We start from the raw sequence: 17,298 nt of genomic DNA on the forward strand, positions 1-17,298 counted from the left end.
GATATTAAATGAAACAATTAAGAGAACAAAATATCGGCACTGTTCCTGTGTCCTTCACCAGTGCATTTATTTGAGTACATCCTCAAACAACCCTTTTACAACAGACGGTGCACAAAAAATAGGACGTTACCATAAAGGACAAGAAAAGATTTAAGTGCAGCTTGTAAACAAACACAGTTAAGAGGAAAATGCAAGGAAAGTCTGTCAGAGTTTTACCTTTCAGGTCTATTATCAAAAAGACACAGAAGCACAAGAGGATGTCGCTGGGTATTTAAGTAAAAGTTTGGGAAATTTCTTCAGCAAAGATTGCCACAAGATCCTGTGTGGGGTTTTGGAGCTAGTGCTGTTACTGACCGTGTGCAGCCTAGCCCCAGGAGGCAGGCAACGCTATCAGCTTTCTGAAAACACACAGCCTATTTTTAAACACGAAGCAAAGTCAACAAGAACAAGTCTCGCTTTTTAATAGCTTGGGCATAGCAGGCCCTCAAAGCGGAAGCATCACATCCCTCCGCAAGCATCACAAATCATTAACAAGGCCTCGCTTTTTTAAGAACATGATTGTACCAATGACTTTCTGGATAGACTTTTTTTGTCGTATAAGAGAGATTAGAAACAGATATGCACTCAGCCGCACAAAGCACTAGCACAAAAGCACATAACAGAGCAGAAAGACCCTTCAAAACATGAAAACATCTAAAATGAACAGGCTCAAGGAGGAGAGATGCGCCAACTTCTTCAATCACTATACTCTGAAAGCACGAAAATGCATCGTGATTGTTTGGGACAACGCTCTCCGAAGAGAATGAACCATGATAATTTAGCTGGCAAACACATCAGTGCGTGCTGTGGGAGCAGGTGGCCAAGAGCCTAGCTCTACAGCTGTCAAAACACTTGGAAACTGCCAGTTTCCAAGTTACCTGCTCCTCAGCCCTTCTGCTTCTCCTGTTTCATCAATATCTAGAGCAAAGGCAATAATGGCATTCGCATACTTATCTAGTAAAAATCTCAGTGCCTTTTCACTGGGCAATAGAAGTTATTTTTAGAAGAAGCTAATGCAATGGGCAGCAATCTGGTACTGCACAGCTCCTTGCCTTTGTCCTCCAACAAAGCATTAGGATGAGCAGCCCAAACATCACAAGGGTGCAAAAAGCTGTCTCTTCAGTACATTTGTCCCTAATGTTTTAAGAAAGGAAAAGGTATAGGAAACTTTAAATTCTTTTTGGATCTCAGCACAGGATAAGACTTAAAGTTTGCCAGAAATGGTCATCCACATCAACTATTTTCAAATGTATCAGATGTTAGATTCCAAGTCATGCTGTTTTTTTTAGACATGTTTTCAGCAATACGTTAGCTGGAAAAATAGTATTTTGCTTTCGAGAAAGGGGCCTATGAAAGCGACAGGGCACTGCTGCAGTTCCTGTCCACTGTCCCTACCGCTGTGCAAACACGTTTACTCGACAAGTTATCCCTGCTCTAAACTTTGTAAACGAGAACCCGGCCGTGCCGCAGCCCCCGCCGGGCGCAGCGGAGCACCGAAGCGGCTCTCCCGGGCAGGGAAACCTGTAGCGGCTGCCGCTCGGTCCGCGGCGGCCCCCCAAGTCAAGGGGCCGGTGAGGACGCTTCTCTCGCAGGGGGAATAGGATCACGGGGAGCCGCCCATGCCCGGCGCCGCTCACTCACGGTCTCTGCAGCGGCTCCTCGGGGATGGTGGCTGGGCCTTGCTGCTGCTGGAAGGAGCGCAGCGACTCGAAGGCCTTCATGAGCTTCTCCATAGTGGCCATGTCCGCGCCGGCAGCCCCGCGCGCTTCCCCGCCCTCTCGCAGCGCCCTGCTCCGCCTCTCCTCCCCTCCGCGCGGGCCCGGGGTGTCCGGGCGCGCCCGGGGCAGCCGCGGCGCCGCTCAACGCCGCAATGAATGAGGGCGGCGCCGCAGGGCGCCGCCAGCGTCGCCCAGCCACCCCGCCGCCATCTTGCGCGCGTCCCGTCACCCCCCGCGCCGCCGGGCTCCAACGGCGGGCACGGCGCCGCGCATGCGCAGCCTCTCCCGCGCCCTCGCCCCGCCCACAGTCACGTGCGCACAAGGGACAAAAGCGCTGACCAATCAAAGAGTACCCCGCCCCCTCTCCACGGGGCCCCGCGGCCTTGACCAATGGCGCTCACGCGCCCCCGCCCCCCGGGCGCAGCGCCGCGGCCCCGCCCCCGTAGCGCAGGCGGCCCCGCCCTGGCGGGAGGCGGCGGGGGAGGAGCGCGCGGAGCGGCGCGGAGCGGCGCGGAGCGGCCGGCCCTGCCTCCGCGGGGGGCGGGGAGGAGGCCCGGACACGCCCGCGGTGACGGCGGCCGGGCCCGCGCTGGGGCTGCGGGAACGGCCCTGCAAAGGAAAATAACATCACGAATTGAAAAATGTCCCCCAAAGCCCTGTCCACTGCTGTGGCAGGGCAGGGGTTGAGCTTGCCCCTCTGCACAAATTGCCTGCCCCCACACAACTCGCACTCTAGCCTTGATGTAAATGCTGGGAAAGCCATAAACTGCCCAAGAATGAGCGTTGTTGCCAAATAGTCCATAAAGGAGCTCCCTGGCAGTTTTATTAATATGTTAATAAGATAAGCACCATTTAAAATGTCCAAGGCAATTGTGTCTCTATAGTGCTGAAAGCACTCTGAATTACAGCAAAGCTCCTGTTGCATTATAAAAGTGTGACAAAATATGCATACTCATTCAAACTGAGAACTTTTAAGGCAGAAATAATCAGGAATCATCTCACACTCTACCTTACGATGCAGCTTGCAGTCCTCCAGACTCTAGGGATGATTATTATTTTTTTTATTCAGCAAATGGTACATGAAAAAAGAACTTAAAAGAGACCAGAAGGTTGCATTCAGCAGGCAGTAATTTCATGTACCACTGCACACTTTGAAATAAGTTTAAGCATGTTGAAAAGAGCCTAAGTGCTTACAAAGACTAAACAAGCTGCCTCTCAAGTTGGGCTTTGCACAACTGTTTTGAAGCTTCAGATAAAAATCTGCACCAGGCCCCTACGGGCTGCTGACTCACCAGCCAAAACGCTAAGGTGACGCACACCCCTAGAGCGGCTCCGTGCTTGCTTTCCCAGGCTGTCTTGGCACTATCAGCCCCCTGAGCTGGGATAACTGGAAAAAAAGCAGCCACATATATCTTCCATTGGGGCTGTTTGGAAACTGTGATATTAATAGGTTTCTCCCAATTCAGATTTCCTGACAGGCAAAGACATGGACTATGTCACATTGAAGCTGTTCAAATAGCAGCCCCACAAAATAGGAACCAGAGAAACTACTAGAGCCTACAGAAATAAAGGCATCTAAGACAAGCAGACAGGCAGGGGAGAGCGGAAAAGGCGGACGGAGGAAAATAGTCACACTCTCAATGGAGTAACAACCCATACATAAACATTATATATAATTTAGTGAACAACAATAAATTTGTATCCACCTGCAGAAGGAAAGGCAGAAGAAACATGATTTAACTCTATCTAAAAGGAAGGCCCTTTAGATCGTGACCCATGATTTAAGTCATGAATGTGGAAAGGTTTCGCCAAGCATAAGCTTGTGGAACACTTTTAACAGGCTACTTCTCCAGTGTGTTCAAGAACAAGTTAAACAAGCATGTCAGGAATACTCCTGGCCCTATCACAGTACGAATGCCTCTTCTGAAGTCACTCTTGACTCTGCATTTCTCCATTTCGGTGGTTCCACATGCACAAGAAGGTACTGAGCATCACTATGCGAAATAGCCAGGAAATAGATAACCCTGAGACTACTGGCACAGTAGTATATTACAAGGTTACATTATTAAAGTCACTTAAATATATGCTCTTTTGTATAGTAAGAGTGCTTAGCCCTTCCATTTCTCAATTAACAAAAATCTAGAAAAAGTATTGCATAAAAAGAAAAGTTTTAAAAATGTAGATACACTAAGAGCATTCAAAGAAAAATCCCACCAACATGAAGCTATAAAATCTCAGTGACACCTGGGTGACTTCCTTTGATTACAGACACCTTTGCATCTATAAGACCAATCAAAAGCAGAGCTACAGCTACTACTGAGTAGCTTTGCATTTACATTTGTAGTGTTAGCACAATAAATGTATTAACAAAAAGTAGACAATCACCATCGTTCTCTTTTCACAGCAAAATGTATGCAGAAACTAGAAATTAAACCGATAATTCAGGTAACTGAGCAAATATGACAGAGCTGGATGTGACAGCCTTACACTGGCAAAGAACTTCAGACAGAAAATACACATCTTCTATTTCAAAAAATTGTACATTAAAAAAAATCCATTACCTATTCTCAGTTGCCATGAGAGACATGGTGACTAAATCATGTTAGACAATAATACATGTGATTTAGACATGCGGCAGTGTTTTGCTTTTATTTCAGGAATAACAAGTGCTAGCACATCTGGGAAAACAGCTCATACAAGAACAATTCAGTGGTTTGGAAATACTGGAAGCAACACATCACATTTAGCCGTCAAAATGGTTATACTTGGAAAGAATTCTGGTGCTCTCAACACATTTAGAAGGTGTGAGAAATTACCTATATGTCATGTGCAAAACAAGTAACTAACACCATATGGACAATTACAGAATTTAAAAAAAATACATACAGCAGAAAAGACGTCATTAACATCAAACACTGATGGTTAAAAAAATATATTAAAAATAACACAAAAATACCCACCCCCCTCCCAAAACACAAAAAGAAGCACATAAATTTAGCTTTAAGATGTTCTCCATTATCTCCTTCAAACTTTTACATTAATTCCAATGTGTTACTACTTGGAAGTACTTTCTGGACACAAACACTAAAACTGAGGTGATAAATCCAATGTTAAGTTATTATAATACTAAATAGCAAACCATAGTGAAATAGTACTACTTCTATTGACTTATTTTCAATAACTTCAATATTTTGGATTTTATAAATGATGATAAGAAACACCTTCCATTTATATTGTTTAAAAATAATTGAATTGCATTCTAAAAATGAATTTTGCCTTCAGATCTATAGTTTTAAGATCAATTTTAAAAAGACAATGTTATAATTATAACTTAGGTTTAACAATAGCCGTCTCCTTGTTATCGAGATACCACAGACTTTCCTATTTCTATTGTGCAGTAATTATTTAATTGCTCATTTTTCAACCCTGAGGCATGAAAATTTAATTCTGTTGGTCACAACATTAAAAAGTAAATAAGGTACTGTTGTGCTGCTTCACAGTTTCTGAATTTTGAGCTAATACATAGATTCATGAGGTATGCACAAGCAAATGCTAAGATTTACACACAAAAATACTTGGAAATATAAGTCACAGACAATAATAATGGATCTCATACAAGTAACTCCACAGAATTTCTAATTTTCTTCCTATCTTGTACCAAGAGAAAAAAGCAGTCGGGCTGTTCGATTGCCACATTATTATTAAACTGTTGTAACACTGGGGTCATGAATCTGAATTCATGGAGGTATAATGAAGTAACACTTCATGATAAAAGTTTGTCTTTTGTCTTTTTTTTTTCTTTTTTGCATTAAAAGGCAATTTTTCATGAACATAAAAGGCTATGCAATCAAGTAAACCTAACTGCTGCCTTCTCTGTCTTCTTTGTCCCAGTTATGTATCCTCCAAAAATAAAGGGCAAAGTCCTTTTTACATTTATCACACAACAGTATTTTGCTTTCAAGTGCTCTCCCCTCTCCTTCCTAATTTCAAAATTCATCTCCAAGCTGCTACTACCCTATTAAAGGTATTTAACCAGTATCATGTGCCCTAGATTAAACAGCATAACATTTTAATCTCTGTGTACCATATAAAGAGAGTTATGTTGATTCTTCCAGCTTCTTGCCTTTTCTAAATCACTAAGGAATTTATATTAGATACCTTATAGTCATTATTCTGTGGTTGTATTTCTTTTCTTACCAACAGTACTGTTTATACACCTGCACTGGTTGCAACAGATTTAATGCATTTATTTCTTATCTGTGCAATAAAATTAGTAAATTGTACAAGGAGTTAAGTCATACTCATCAGACGGAGATAAACGGGACAAATTTATAGGGGAAAAATGCCAACTTAAACCTCCTGAAAACAAACGAACAAAAAAAAAATGCAGAATTTCGATCCTAATCCTGTAAACATGTAGTAGAAAAAAAAAAAAAAAAAAAAAAAAAACAGAACATCAGTAACAACCTGGGGACTGAACCTAAATAAAGCTCCATCAAAAAGCAAAAACAACCTGGGGACTGAACCTAAATAAAGCTCCATCAAAAAGCAAACCAACTTTCTTGCATGGTCCAAGTTTGTTGGCAAAATAAGTAGAGATAAAAATAATTTAAAGAACAACCTCTTACAAGCAACTGCTCCTTTCTCTTCATCTAATCCATTTTCTTCACAGGGCCCTGGAGAAACAGTGTTAAATTGCAGCACCGCAAAATGAAGGTAGGGTGGAGGGAGGGTGAATTTTACCTTTTTCTCATTCAAATCCCTCCTACCTCCAATGTAGGAAGAATATTTTGAAAAACATGATAAACATTATTTAATGTCCTTTATTTGTCAATAATTCATTCATGTACTTTCTTCATAAAAATACTCAGCTTGTGTCCATGGTATTCTTGTCCAAATTTCAAGTTGCTCTGAGCAGGAATTAAATCCAGGAACTCTGAATTCCTGTGTCTAGTGCTATCATCTTTGTCTCAACACAGAAAACCTAGAAGTCTTACAAAAATACAGCACTGAAAAACATGATTGCTTTTCCAAGAAAGTATTTTAAAACACTTCTGCTCCTTTTCTATGCCTCCTTGCATCATTTTAGAGTTCTTCTATTACTGTGGTACAAAATAAAGATGGTCAGGTCAGGCCACGCCCCCTCATGTCAACATCCTTCCTCCAGGTATTTTCCAATTTTATCTCCCATCACTTGACTGCTGCATCAGACTTTTCATAATCTAGTAATGTATTGAAATTTACACTTTCTTATTTCTCCCTTTGTATTTTCTATAATAGCCACTGTCCTGTCTTCTGTACTACCTTCAACCTTGAGAAAAATATGAGAAATCAGTCTCGTTCCTCTTTGCTGTGGTACAGTAGCCAAAAGGAACAATTTCAGAGCAAAATCAACTCGGGCCCCGAGCATTCCGTAGAGTTCCGTTTTTTTCAACCTCCTTCCCACCCCCAGTTCCAGTCCAATTTAAAACACTAGAAACACAATATTGTGAAATTAAACCTGACAATAAGGCTCAACTATCTTATGAGATTCCCCAAAGTAGGGTAGGTTTCTCCCGAGGGCTGTGTGGATCACAAGCAGGAAGCTACTGAGGTAGAGGGATATTCAGTTGTCCCATGCATATAATACATATGTGGTCTGGTTGGTGCCCTGAAGATTTGGAAAAAAAAAAAAATGCCCATAGGAGAATCTTCAGAATGTAGAACAAAATCTAAAACAAAAGGCATGTCTCCAAGAACATCTCACTATATTTTTGAAGTCCCTAGTTCAAAATTTTAAAACAGAAGAGGCTCTTAACAGCTACAGCTATTTATAACATCAAATGAAAGGTGTTTCCTAAATTTACTCTCATACACAGATTAGTTTTACCGGAAGTTTTACAAAATAACAAAGAAAGTATTTGACGTACTTTGAGTCCAGAAGTCTGGAAATCTGACAAGTTTCTGAGGAACTGGAAACAGTCTTTTACCAATTATTATCAAGTAATTGTAACTAAAACCATCAATATCAGCTCCACATCTGCATTAAGCAATCATTAAAAGCAGGTTAATGTTTAATTTTTTAGAAGTTATAAAGAAAGACTATTTACTAAATTAGTTTGAAACCTAGCTCTATATTGTCCTTCCCTCAGTGGCCATGATCACTGTCAACCCTGTAACAGAAGCTATTACAGCATTATAAGGAGAGGCAGGTAGTAAATAGTAAGATGAGACGATGCTTCTTAATTTTAAAAGTATAAAACTGTTACCTGTAACAGCATGAAGTTGTAAACAATTTTGTTTGCAGAAAAAAAATAAAGGGAAGTACTCACAGATAAAATAAACCTTTTTAGTAAAAGCAGCAAAATATTCAAAATATAGTTCCTTATAAAACTGGCATGACTATTGGCATGGTCCATTCCCAGAAACTGTATGGAGATGTGTGGATGGATAGGTGAGAGAAGAATGAAGCAATATAACCTGTTGCAAAATCAAGCTAAATGTCCAGAATCCTATATATTAGTAGATACAGATGTAAGACAGATAAAAACAATAAAGAACATTTTACAATAACAGGTCACAGTGCATTTAATTCCTTTTCCCTCCCCCGCTCCCTGCTTACTAATATGAGAGATAGTAGATACTTCTACTATTATCTGGCACCACAGCAGTACTGTTATGAAATTCATCAGTCCGGCAATTCTGCTGTTAAGAACACTGCAAATAAAGATCCTAACAAACAAGAAACAGTTCTTGTGAAGAGACTTACCAGGAACATATAAAGTCAGGTGATACAGATGCCACAGTTTTCTCTGTGCTTTAAAATCCTTTTAAGAATATCTAGTTTCATTTAACTAGGAAAAAGGCAGTAAAAAAAAAAAATAGAACACAAGATACAAATGCGTACAGAAACACACATTCACTCAAATGGCACTCATTGCTTTTTGTACAGTTAAGCTTTAGTGAAAATATACATCTTAAAACAAATGAAGTACAAATGTACAAAAATCCTTAAACTCAGATAAAAAATATATATAATACACTTTGCTACAGAGATATAAAACATTCAAAGTTCGCTCATCCTTTCTGATGAAGTAAAATGTTTTAAAGTCTGGAGGACTCCTGGTCATCATCACTGCAATCAGATTTAAAACAGACCTGCAAGAGAAGACAAAGTGACAATTTAGCTGCAGAACTGGCACTTTCATTGGTCTAGGTGTTTTGTGGGACAGGGAGGTGTTTGGGGTTTTGGCTCCTTTCCAGTACTTTTTGATCCATGCCAACTAAATGCTTTAGGAATATCAAAGGAAACCACAACTCAAACCTCAACTCCCTAAAACTCTGTTTAACCTTAGGTTCTTACTAGGTTCTAATGACTTCATAGGGCAATTAACTGCAATCTTAATATTTCAAAAGCAACTGAGGGCTCTTCAGCCATATTAAACTTTTAAAAGACATTTTCTGAATAAAAAAACGCTGCATCTCAGAACAGTATTGGACCAAACTCTGATGATACAGCATGACGGGACTACAATAAGACAGTTTTAACCGTAGCTGTGCACGTTATTAGTACCTATTCCATTTCTGTAAATGGGAAAAAGTGAAATCAGAAAGGCAAACTAAAAATGGCAGTATTGTTATTCATTCCATTAGCAACATAACATTTTTCATGGAGGGACTACCAGCTGATAACAAAAATTACCATCATGCAATTTTAATACATGGCTCTGCTTGGCTACTTAAGGATATACTCCTAGCAATTTTAAATAATTACATTTCTACTTCTAAAGAAAAGTAATTTATTTACTGGAATATAATTATGCATCTCAAGATAATTCCACTAAGTGCAGGCATATAGAGCAAGAACAACTGTGTATGACATCTCAGCTGGAACAAAAAAGAAGAACCCTAATGAACAGCATATTTCTCATTGTCTCTAAGTATGCTGTCTCTCATGCCTTTTAGATAGCTTTTTTTTTTTTCCCTCCTCCTCTTTTTTTTTTTTTTGCATTCAGTTCTTAGACCTCTAAATGTTTATCAAGAAATACAAGCTATGCACGTATGAGAAGGCTGTGCATTAACAAAAAAACCCTATGTCTTTCCCTCCAGATAACAACTAGGTGATAGAAAAGCAAGACAGAATGCTGAGTAAGGAAAAAGTGACTATGGGAATGTACAGGTGGGCTACAGACTCCTGCAAATGTAGGAACTGGCAGTTTCTGAAAAGGCAAAGGCAGAATAAAGCAGATGCCATTCGTTTCAGTAATCAGAAAACAACTTTCCTCCCCATGATAATTTTTTTAAATGTTAAAATTGGTGTTAAACTTTTATGGGTAATTTTCTTGGAAGAGAAGTATCCTTACCTCCCCACTGAAAAGTCTGTGAAAGAAGCCTCTCTTGGGTTTAGGAGACCTCTCTCTGTCTGGTGACACAGTACCATCAGTTTCATATGCATTGATATCTTCAAAGCATCCTGTTTCAATCATCTGTGAAAAGATACAAAATACAAATGAAGGAAAACACAAGCCCCTCAGATACGTTCCATTTATCATCCATTCACTCCGTCTGGGTACTCCTAACAACTTACAAATATATATGTTACATCTTTATGCTTCTCAAACTATACCCCTCACAGACCTACACTGAGGAAGGCTGAAAGTTTGTACTAAACCTTCTCATGCACATCCAAAAAAATGAAGAGCACTATCATGAAAACAAGCACTAAGATGGCCCTTCGCTTTAGTAAGGCATTTCTACAGCTCATGGTGCAATAAGCAGAAGCTTTTTAGAACCAGAATTGAATTTAGTATGTGCCCTGATAAATATTAGATTCTCCTCTCATATTCTGTTGATTTCAGAACGATCTCATATAATAAATATGAATATGGTTATTTATAAACTGGACTGAACTTTATTAATAAACATGACATTGAGCAAGAAGAATGATTATCTATGCAGAATCCTAGATTGCTCATTCATTATTCACATGAAAAAGTCTTAAGACAGAGTTTGATTTAACCGATGTTGAAGAGAATAGTCTGGTAATCTTAGAAAAGGTGAATCTTCAGTTCTGTACTACATACCATGCAGATATTCTGTTAGTACCCCAGGATTAAACACTAAAGCAGCAGCTAGCTATTGGCTTTTGCATTTATCCACCTCCTATGAACAACAATACTCAGTATCATGACACAAGGAAAATACGGTCATACGGCATACAGAATGCATCTGTATGAGGCTGCCACATTCCATTTTGTGCATTTTCAGGGTAGTCCTATTTTTTAGCTAGCTGTTAATAGTTTTGTTCCCTTCCTTGGCTTTTTTTTTTTTTTTTTTTTTTCTTTTTCTCCTCTCAAGTTCCTTGGCATAGACATCTAAAGCAGAAACTTCTTCAGGTGTCTTTCTGAGAAAGAGAACACTGTAATTATATCCCTCATTAACTCTTATTGTTGTGCAAAAAAATGAATAACGTTTGAAATACACAATACCTCATTTTGCCAAGGGATTGAGACACAACCCGTAACAAATTTGGAGTAGAAGTCATCATCTGTAGTATCCAGGTTCACTCCTTTTACTGTTGAGAACTGTTCTATGTCCAGCACATCTTTACAATACACCGCACGTGGCTGCAGTACAATACAAGATGGCTTCATTAAGTCCCCACCCTGCAAACCCACAGATGAGCATTCATCCAGATGGGCAAGATTTCTGCAATTTTATATTTCACATTGCTTGCTGATCACTAAATTAAACGATTGTACAGAGCATTAATGCAAAAGCTTAAAGTACCTTGTGGTAAGGCACCTGAGAAATTAAAAGCATCCTGCAGATGTAGAAAAAGCATAAAGTTTACTCTCCAGACATCTTAGTGGATGTCCAATTTCATTTGTCCTTCGTCATCCTTCTTTCAACTCCACAGCGACGTGTTCAAGGCTAATTTTCATCAGCATCTGAGCTGGGGAAGTAGAGTTCTAAAGGCTAAGAAAACACCTAAAATGCCCTATAAAGCAATATCACTACTGCGAACTGTTTTTCTTGGGCTTTCTCAGACAAAAGGGCACAAATCACCTAGCCTTCATGGGCTTACATGGCATTCTGCTGCCAGTTAGCTATCTTCTAAGGTTTCTCTGGAGTTCCTGAGATTACTAATACAACATTCTTACAGTTCACGCCATTGTAGATACTAATCAAATCTGTCTCACCTACTTACATCTGGCAAGAACGGAGGTTCTAACATGTTAGCTTCCAGCCTCTTGAAGTTAATGTTCTTGAAAATAGGATGTTGTTTTACAATAGCAGCTCCACCTTCAGTGCAACCCAGCCTATCCCCTGGATTTTTGGCAAGTAACTGCAAAGATGAGAATAAAAAGGCTATGATACCATCCCACAGTCCAAAAAGATAAATCTATATACAGACTCTTTCAATATAAAAAAGTTTATGTTGTTACTTGGCCTTTTGTAAGATTAATTTTATCATGCTATCAAAATGAACTGAAAATCCAAACTATAACAGTCTGGGAGCATAAGGATTTTCAGTATCCACACAAACAAAAACCTGGTATGAGTCAGGGGAGAAATATCCCCCCTGAGCAGCAGACCATTACTTATACAGGAATTAAAGATTATATCCAAAGATATGTGAGAACATTTTAAATGCCAGACTGAACAGATTTTGCAGTATATTAAACTTTGTTTTCGTGAAATACAGATTTATGTTTATTTTGATGGGCTTAAATAATCTACATATTTTTCATAAAATAATAATAAAAAATATACCCTTTTGGTAGAGGTGTGTTACCTATAACAAGCTGCTGTCTTGTACAGTCTTTAAGACAAGAGAACTATTAGACTACTCTGCCCTGTCTCTTTATGCAGTATCAAAGTTGAGTTCTATTGTGTTATGATCCTGTGTGGTACAAATCATTATTGCATGTAAAACACGGCATTTTTCACATGAGAAAATATACAGCCTTTCTTCAACTTGAAAAAAGGTCTAGATTCCCCAAGTTTGTTAACATAACTGAACAATTAATGGCTTCTCACAAATTCCCATCTGAAATAGGGAAACATTTAAGAACTCTTACTCTACATCGCCCCAGCTTTTTCAACAGAAGATGTTAAAATAAAACAGTTCAGCTCTTAGAAAGGACTAGAAATTTAATTTTCAAACCTCTACGGCTCTTCACCCACCATCCTGCAGATGGATTTTGCCTCCTCTGAGAACTTGTCTGAATATGTTTCCTGGTCTTCCTTTACTCTCCGGTCAATTTCATCCCGTTTGACCCTTTCCTTATGCTTCCTGAATGGAGACTGTCCTTCAATCATTTCATAAATCAAGCACCCAAGACCCCACCAATCAGGGCTGAAGGTATACTTCTCATTTTTGAGCACTTCTGGAGCTAAAAACAAACAAACAAAAATCCCATGATGATTTATTTTCAATTGATTAATGTTGAAAAATTCCCACATACTCTTTTGGCACTGTGCAAAGATTTTGTATCCTGTGGAAGTGCTAATTTCTACAGTGCCATGTACTATAGTAGTACAGCAGAAGCAATGAAGTTCTTCAGGGTTCAAGATCCATATTGCTTACAAACTGAGAATGGAACTTTTCCAAAGTATCAAGAAAAATCCAAGCGTCAGCATCATACGAAATATGCTGCTTATCTGTGACACCAAGTTTCCCTGAATTCCAACAGAAATTAAGTGCTTTCTTAAATTTCTAACTAAAGTGAACTTTTCCAAAGTTAATTTAGAGTTTAAACAGAATGTTGTCAAATCACAGCTATCAGCACATAGCACAACTTTTCTTCACACGGAAGGTCTAACAACTAATCCAGATCCAACAGAGTTCTTTGCAGAAGCCATTCACACATTCATAGCAGTTTGCTGGTGAAACCCAAATAAAGATATTTTACATACCCATGTAACCAACAGTCCCGACCCGCCCTCGGACCGTTTCTCCTTCTGGAATCTGCACAGCTAATCCAAGATCTGAAATTCTGATATGTCCTATTTATGTTAAAACAAATTATAGATAGTCAGAAAATAATAAAACATCATCACTTTTTAAATAATTTCTCTAGCATGCCTCATCAAAAATAACCCAATGCATTAAAACTTTCAGACACTACAGAAGACTAAATTAACTTAACTAGAAAGGAGAGATTTAACAGTACTTCCCCCATGTTTTTTGTTTGTTTTAAAGAAGGAAGGGAAGATAAGCACAGATCTATCAACTGATTTTCTGAAGGTCACAGAAAGATTCACTCTCAAACATTCTATTCCTAGCTATGCCATAGGCTGTGATTCTAGGTCGAATAGGAATTACGACTGCTCATTTCAAGTTCTGTATTTAAGCACCAGGTAGTTGTGGTTTTTTTTTTTCATTCTGTATTCCTCTAAACCCAAACATTCAGCTTTCTGAGATCCTAAAAGAACATCAGCAGTTATTCCATGTATTCCTCACAGGAGGAAACTGGAGTCTGTTCCAAGTCTCTTTTTTGCAGAACCTCTAATAATGATGAATGCAAGTTAGAACTGTTATCCCCAAGCCTCTCAAAAAGAACCTATTTAGATTTATTTATTTGTGAGCTATCAGTTCCATATTAGGATTTTTGCTTCTCATGAACCACTGAGGTAGATAACCTCAACTTTTATTTCACTTTCTAAGTGGTAACTTCCCAGCTTGACTACTTCTCCTATTACACACACGTTTTCAGTAGCTCCTGTAATGCAGGAGCAGTCTGGTAGAAGACTCAGTGTGAACTTGTGTGTGAATTGGTTCAGTGTGAACATTAATGGTGACACAGGAAGAACCCATGAAGAGCAATGACAACAGGCGCTATAGCTTCCCACCAACACTTATATTGCCATACACAGATACAGCTTATTGCTCAACAGACTCAAAAGAATTTAAAGCAGTAATTTAATCTTATATGAGTCTAATGCAAAAATACGTAAACCTACTACTGGATTTTAAAACTGAAAACCTACCAATCAGCTCTAGCAACAAGACTCAGGGGAAAAATGCATACTTCTCATAATGAGTATGAGGACAGGGATACCGGTGTTGACAGAATCCTCATGAGTCACAGAATAGTTTAGGCTGGGAGGGACCTCAGGAGGGCTCAGTCAAACCTCCTGATCAAGCAGGGTCAGCTATGAGATCAACCCAAAGTGCTTAGGAGTTGGTTTTTTGTTTTTTTGTTTTTTTTTTCTCTCTCTCCTCCTTTTAGGTCTAGAAAGCATTGAAGGATGGAGACTGCACAGCTATGGTGGTGGGTAGCCTGTTCCACTGCTGGACTGTTCTTAGCACATACTGCCTCTTTATTTCAGAAGGCTTTGCAAGATGCTGCCGGGTAACAGTATATTGATTCCTACTTCATAGGAATTGCAGAACCATAGGGCTGGGAAGCAGGGAGAGATAAGATAAAGCTACGTGCCACTCTGTATGCTGTTTGGAAATAACTAAATACTCGAGTGCCAAATGCATTAAATGCATTTGGATGCTCTTCTATTCTCTGACATCTGATGAACCCCTCTCAAGTGCAGGATCTGAGCTCCTGAAGTGATTTTCCAATTAGCCCCCTCTGCTCTCTGGAACAAGATCAGAATGTCCCTGGCAGGAAGAAGGCATTCTAGTGCAATTGTGTAAGCCTACATTTCTTCCTCAAAAAAAGCCCTCAACATTTTTTGAGACATTATTGGGAAAATAAAGATTGCATTTAATATCTAGCAAGTTACATAGAAGTTTTAGTCATGTTAAATCAGGGGCGCAGTAGAAGGGGGAAGGAAGGAGCCTTTTTAAAGAAGGAAATCAACCCCCTCAGTACCTCTTTTTCCGTCTTTCATCTTTCCTGTTCCCTCCTCTCCCCCTTCCCTCAAAAATGTTTTCTACTACTCTCTTTGAGAAGAAGCAAGAGATTTTCCCCTTTCCTAATTCAAATACACTAAAATGTTAGTATTTGCAATAAAATAAAAGTTTACCTACCACAGTCATCAAGGAGTATATTTTCAGGTTTCAAGTCTCTACAAATAAAACAGAACCAAAAAAGCCCATTATCCCAAGGCCAAATTACCAGCCATCATCCATCTTCCATCAATAAGAGGTGCAGCATTTGTAAAATCGAGAATCAATCTACAGTTGATCCATGAAACTCTCCAAATGTAATTTTCCCAACTCTCTATCCTCTTTCCATTATATTTAGGATGGCAATTCGTATTCCACAGATAATAAACCTCCTCTACACAACGTAGAAATTTGATGGGAAGAACAGCCAGCTTATGCCCACACGTGTCCTACACGCGCAGAGAGAGGACGTGAAAGTCCACGCCAGTCAGCACTTGCTGCGGTTTAATGATGACCTCCTGCATGCTGAGGTATCATTTATTTAAACCTAGCCCTCGCCTTGAACATTCACCTTCTAATGGTTATTAAGCCATTGTTTCCGGTTAGAATTATTTGCAGTCAACTTTTGGTTAAGAACATCTAGAATTTTCCTGCTTTCGGTCTTGGGTGGAATATTCTTTTTTTATTAAAAACTAGCAAGACTCAGGAAACAGTCAAAATTCAATACTGCAGTGCTGAATTTTGTAAATTAAAAATATTTGAGATTATTTTTAAGAAAAAATGAAACAAAAAAAGAACAAATATGTTAGGACAGGATCAGAATTCCTCTCACTACGGTAATTTGGGTACCCACTGAAGCTGACCAAGAAGTTCTTCAGAAGTCACTTCTAGGATTTACCCTCAGACTTTATTCAGAACATACAATGAATAATTTTTTTTATATGTTTTAGGAAACTGTGACATGCATTACAGTGTATGGGCTGCGATTACAATCTCTAAGATTTTTCTACCATTTATAACGAGGTCAGACAAACCATACTTTTCTCATCTCTCTGCCTTATTTACATTATATTTCCTAAGCAATGCATATTTCATATGTAGAAGACTTCTACATATAATAATATACATTTTAAAAAGCAGTATTTGAGCATATTTACATTTAAAAATAATTCATATAAAAGCATAAAACACTAAGTAGCAGAAGCAGCAGTTTTAGGAAGAATGACTCTAGGGTTTACACATTAACAATGGGAAGGAAATATATACATATTTTCAATACATACCATTATTACCAATACATACAGATTTTTTGTTCACAAACATATGCATGTGTATGTTTGCCTCCCCACAACTGATAATTGATAAATCCATATATTGTACTATGAGTAAGCATGTGGAAGTTTTATTTCTTCATGAGATTAACTGTACAAAGAAGTCAACAAAATGCTTTCTTCCAAATACTTTTAGAGGCTAAAAAGTATGCATATTATTATTTGCTTAAGTTTAGATGTAAGATTACAATATCATGAAAGACAAGAGAAATTAAAATCAAAAAAGCGTCCAAGAGAAAGTTAAGAAAATTTAACTCAATTTACTGAAAGCTTAGGCAGAAATTTATATACTCAGGTTAAATCAAGTAAAAAATAAAAATTAAAAAAATTAAAAAAAATAAAGGCAGACTGCCAACTCCAACATAACTGACTGAAACCT

The 17,298-nt window shown here is 38.8% G+C and overlaps 2 protein-coding genes across 4 annotated transcripts in view; both read right to left on the reverse strand.

Moving 5' to 3' along the window:
* The window catches only part of HTT (huntingtin), a 71,135-nt gene extending 69,325 nt beyond the window's left edge, over positions 1 to 1,810 (reverse strand). For both annotated transcript variants that reach the window (XM_088540034.1, XM_088540033.1), the window contains exon 1: positions 1,681 to 1,810. In XM_088540034.1, coding sequence (XP_088396160.1) covers positions 1,681 to 1,781 — 101 coding nt within the window. In that variant the 5' untranslated portion in view covers positions 1,782 to 1,810. The remainder of the gene's footprint in view (positions 1 to 1,680) is intronic.
* A 6,817-nt stretch (positions 1,811 to 8,627) lies between these two features.
* Positions 8,628 to 17,298, reverse strand: part of GRK4 (G protein-coupled receptor kinase 4) — a 34,932-nt gene continuing 26,261 nt past the window's right edge. Inside the window, exons 10-16 of one of the 2 annotated variants that reach the window (XM_088540031.1) lie at positions 15,730 to 15,767; positions 13,659 to 13,748; positions 12,927 to 13,135; positions 11,947 to 12,084; positions 11,225 to 11,362; positions 10,100 to 10,222; positions 8,628 to 8,894 (exon numbers count right to left, since the gene is read on the reverse strand). In XM_088540031.1, the coding sequence (XP_088396157.1) occupies positions 8,841 to 8,894; positions 10,100 to 10,222; positions 11,225 to 11,362; positions 11,947 to 12,084; positions 12,927 to 13,135; positions 13,659 to 13,748; positions 15,730 to 15,767 (790 nt within the window). In that variant the 3' untranslated portion in view covers positions 8,628 to 8,840. Of the gene's footprint in view, positions 8,895 to 10,099; positions 10,223 to 11,224; positions 11,363 to 11,938; positions 12,085 to 12,926; positions 13,136 to 13,658; positions 13,749 to 15,729; positions 15,768 to 17,298 lie in introns of those variants that run through there. The other variant, XR_015914405.1, reaches the window with a different exon arrangement.

This window comes from Tinamus guttatus, unplaced genomic scaffold (assembly GCF_059628265.1).
Source record: "Tinamus guttatus ecotype Peru unplaced genomic scaffold, ASM5962826v1 Tinamus_guttatus_pri_ptg000052l, whole genome shotgun sequence".
NCBI classification, from domain to species: domain Eukaryota; kingdom Metazoa; phylum Chordata; class Aves; order Tinamiformes; family Tinamidae; genus Tinamus; species Tinamus guttatus.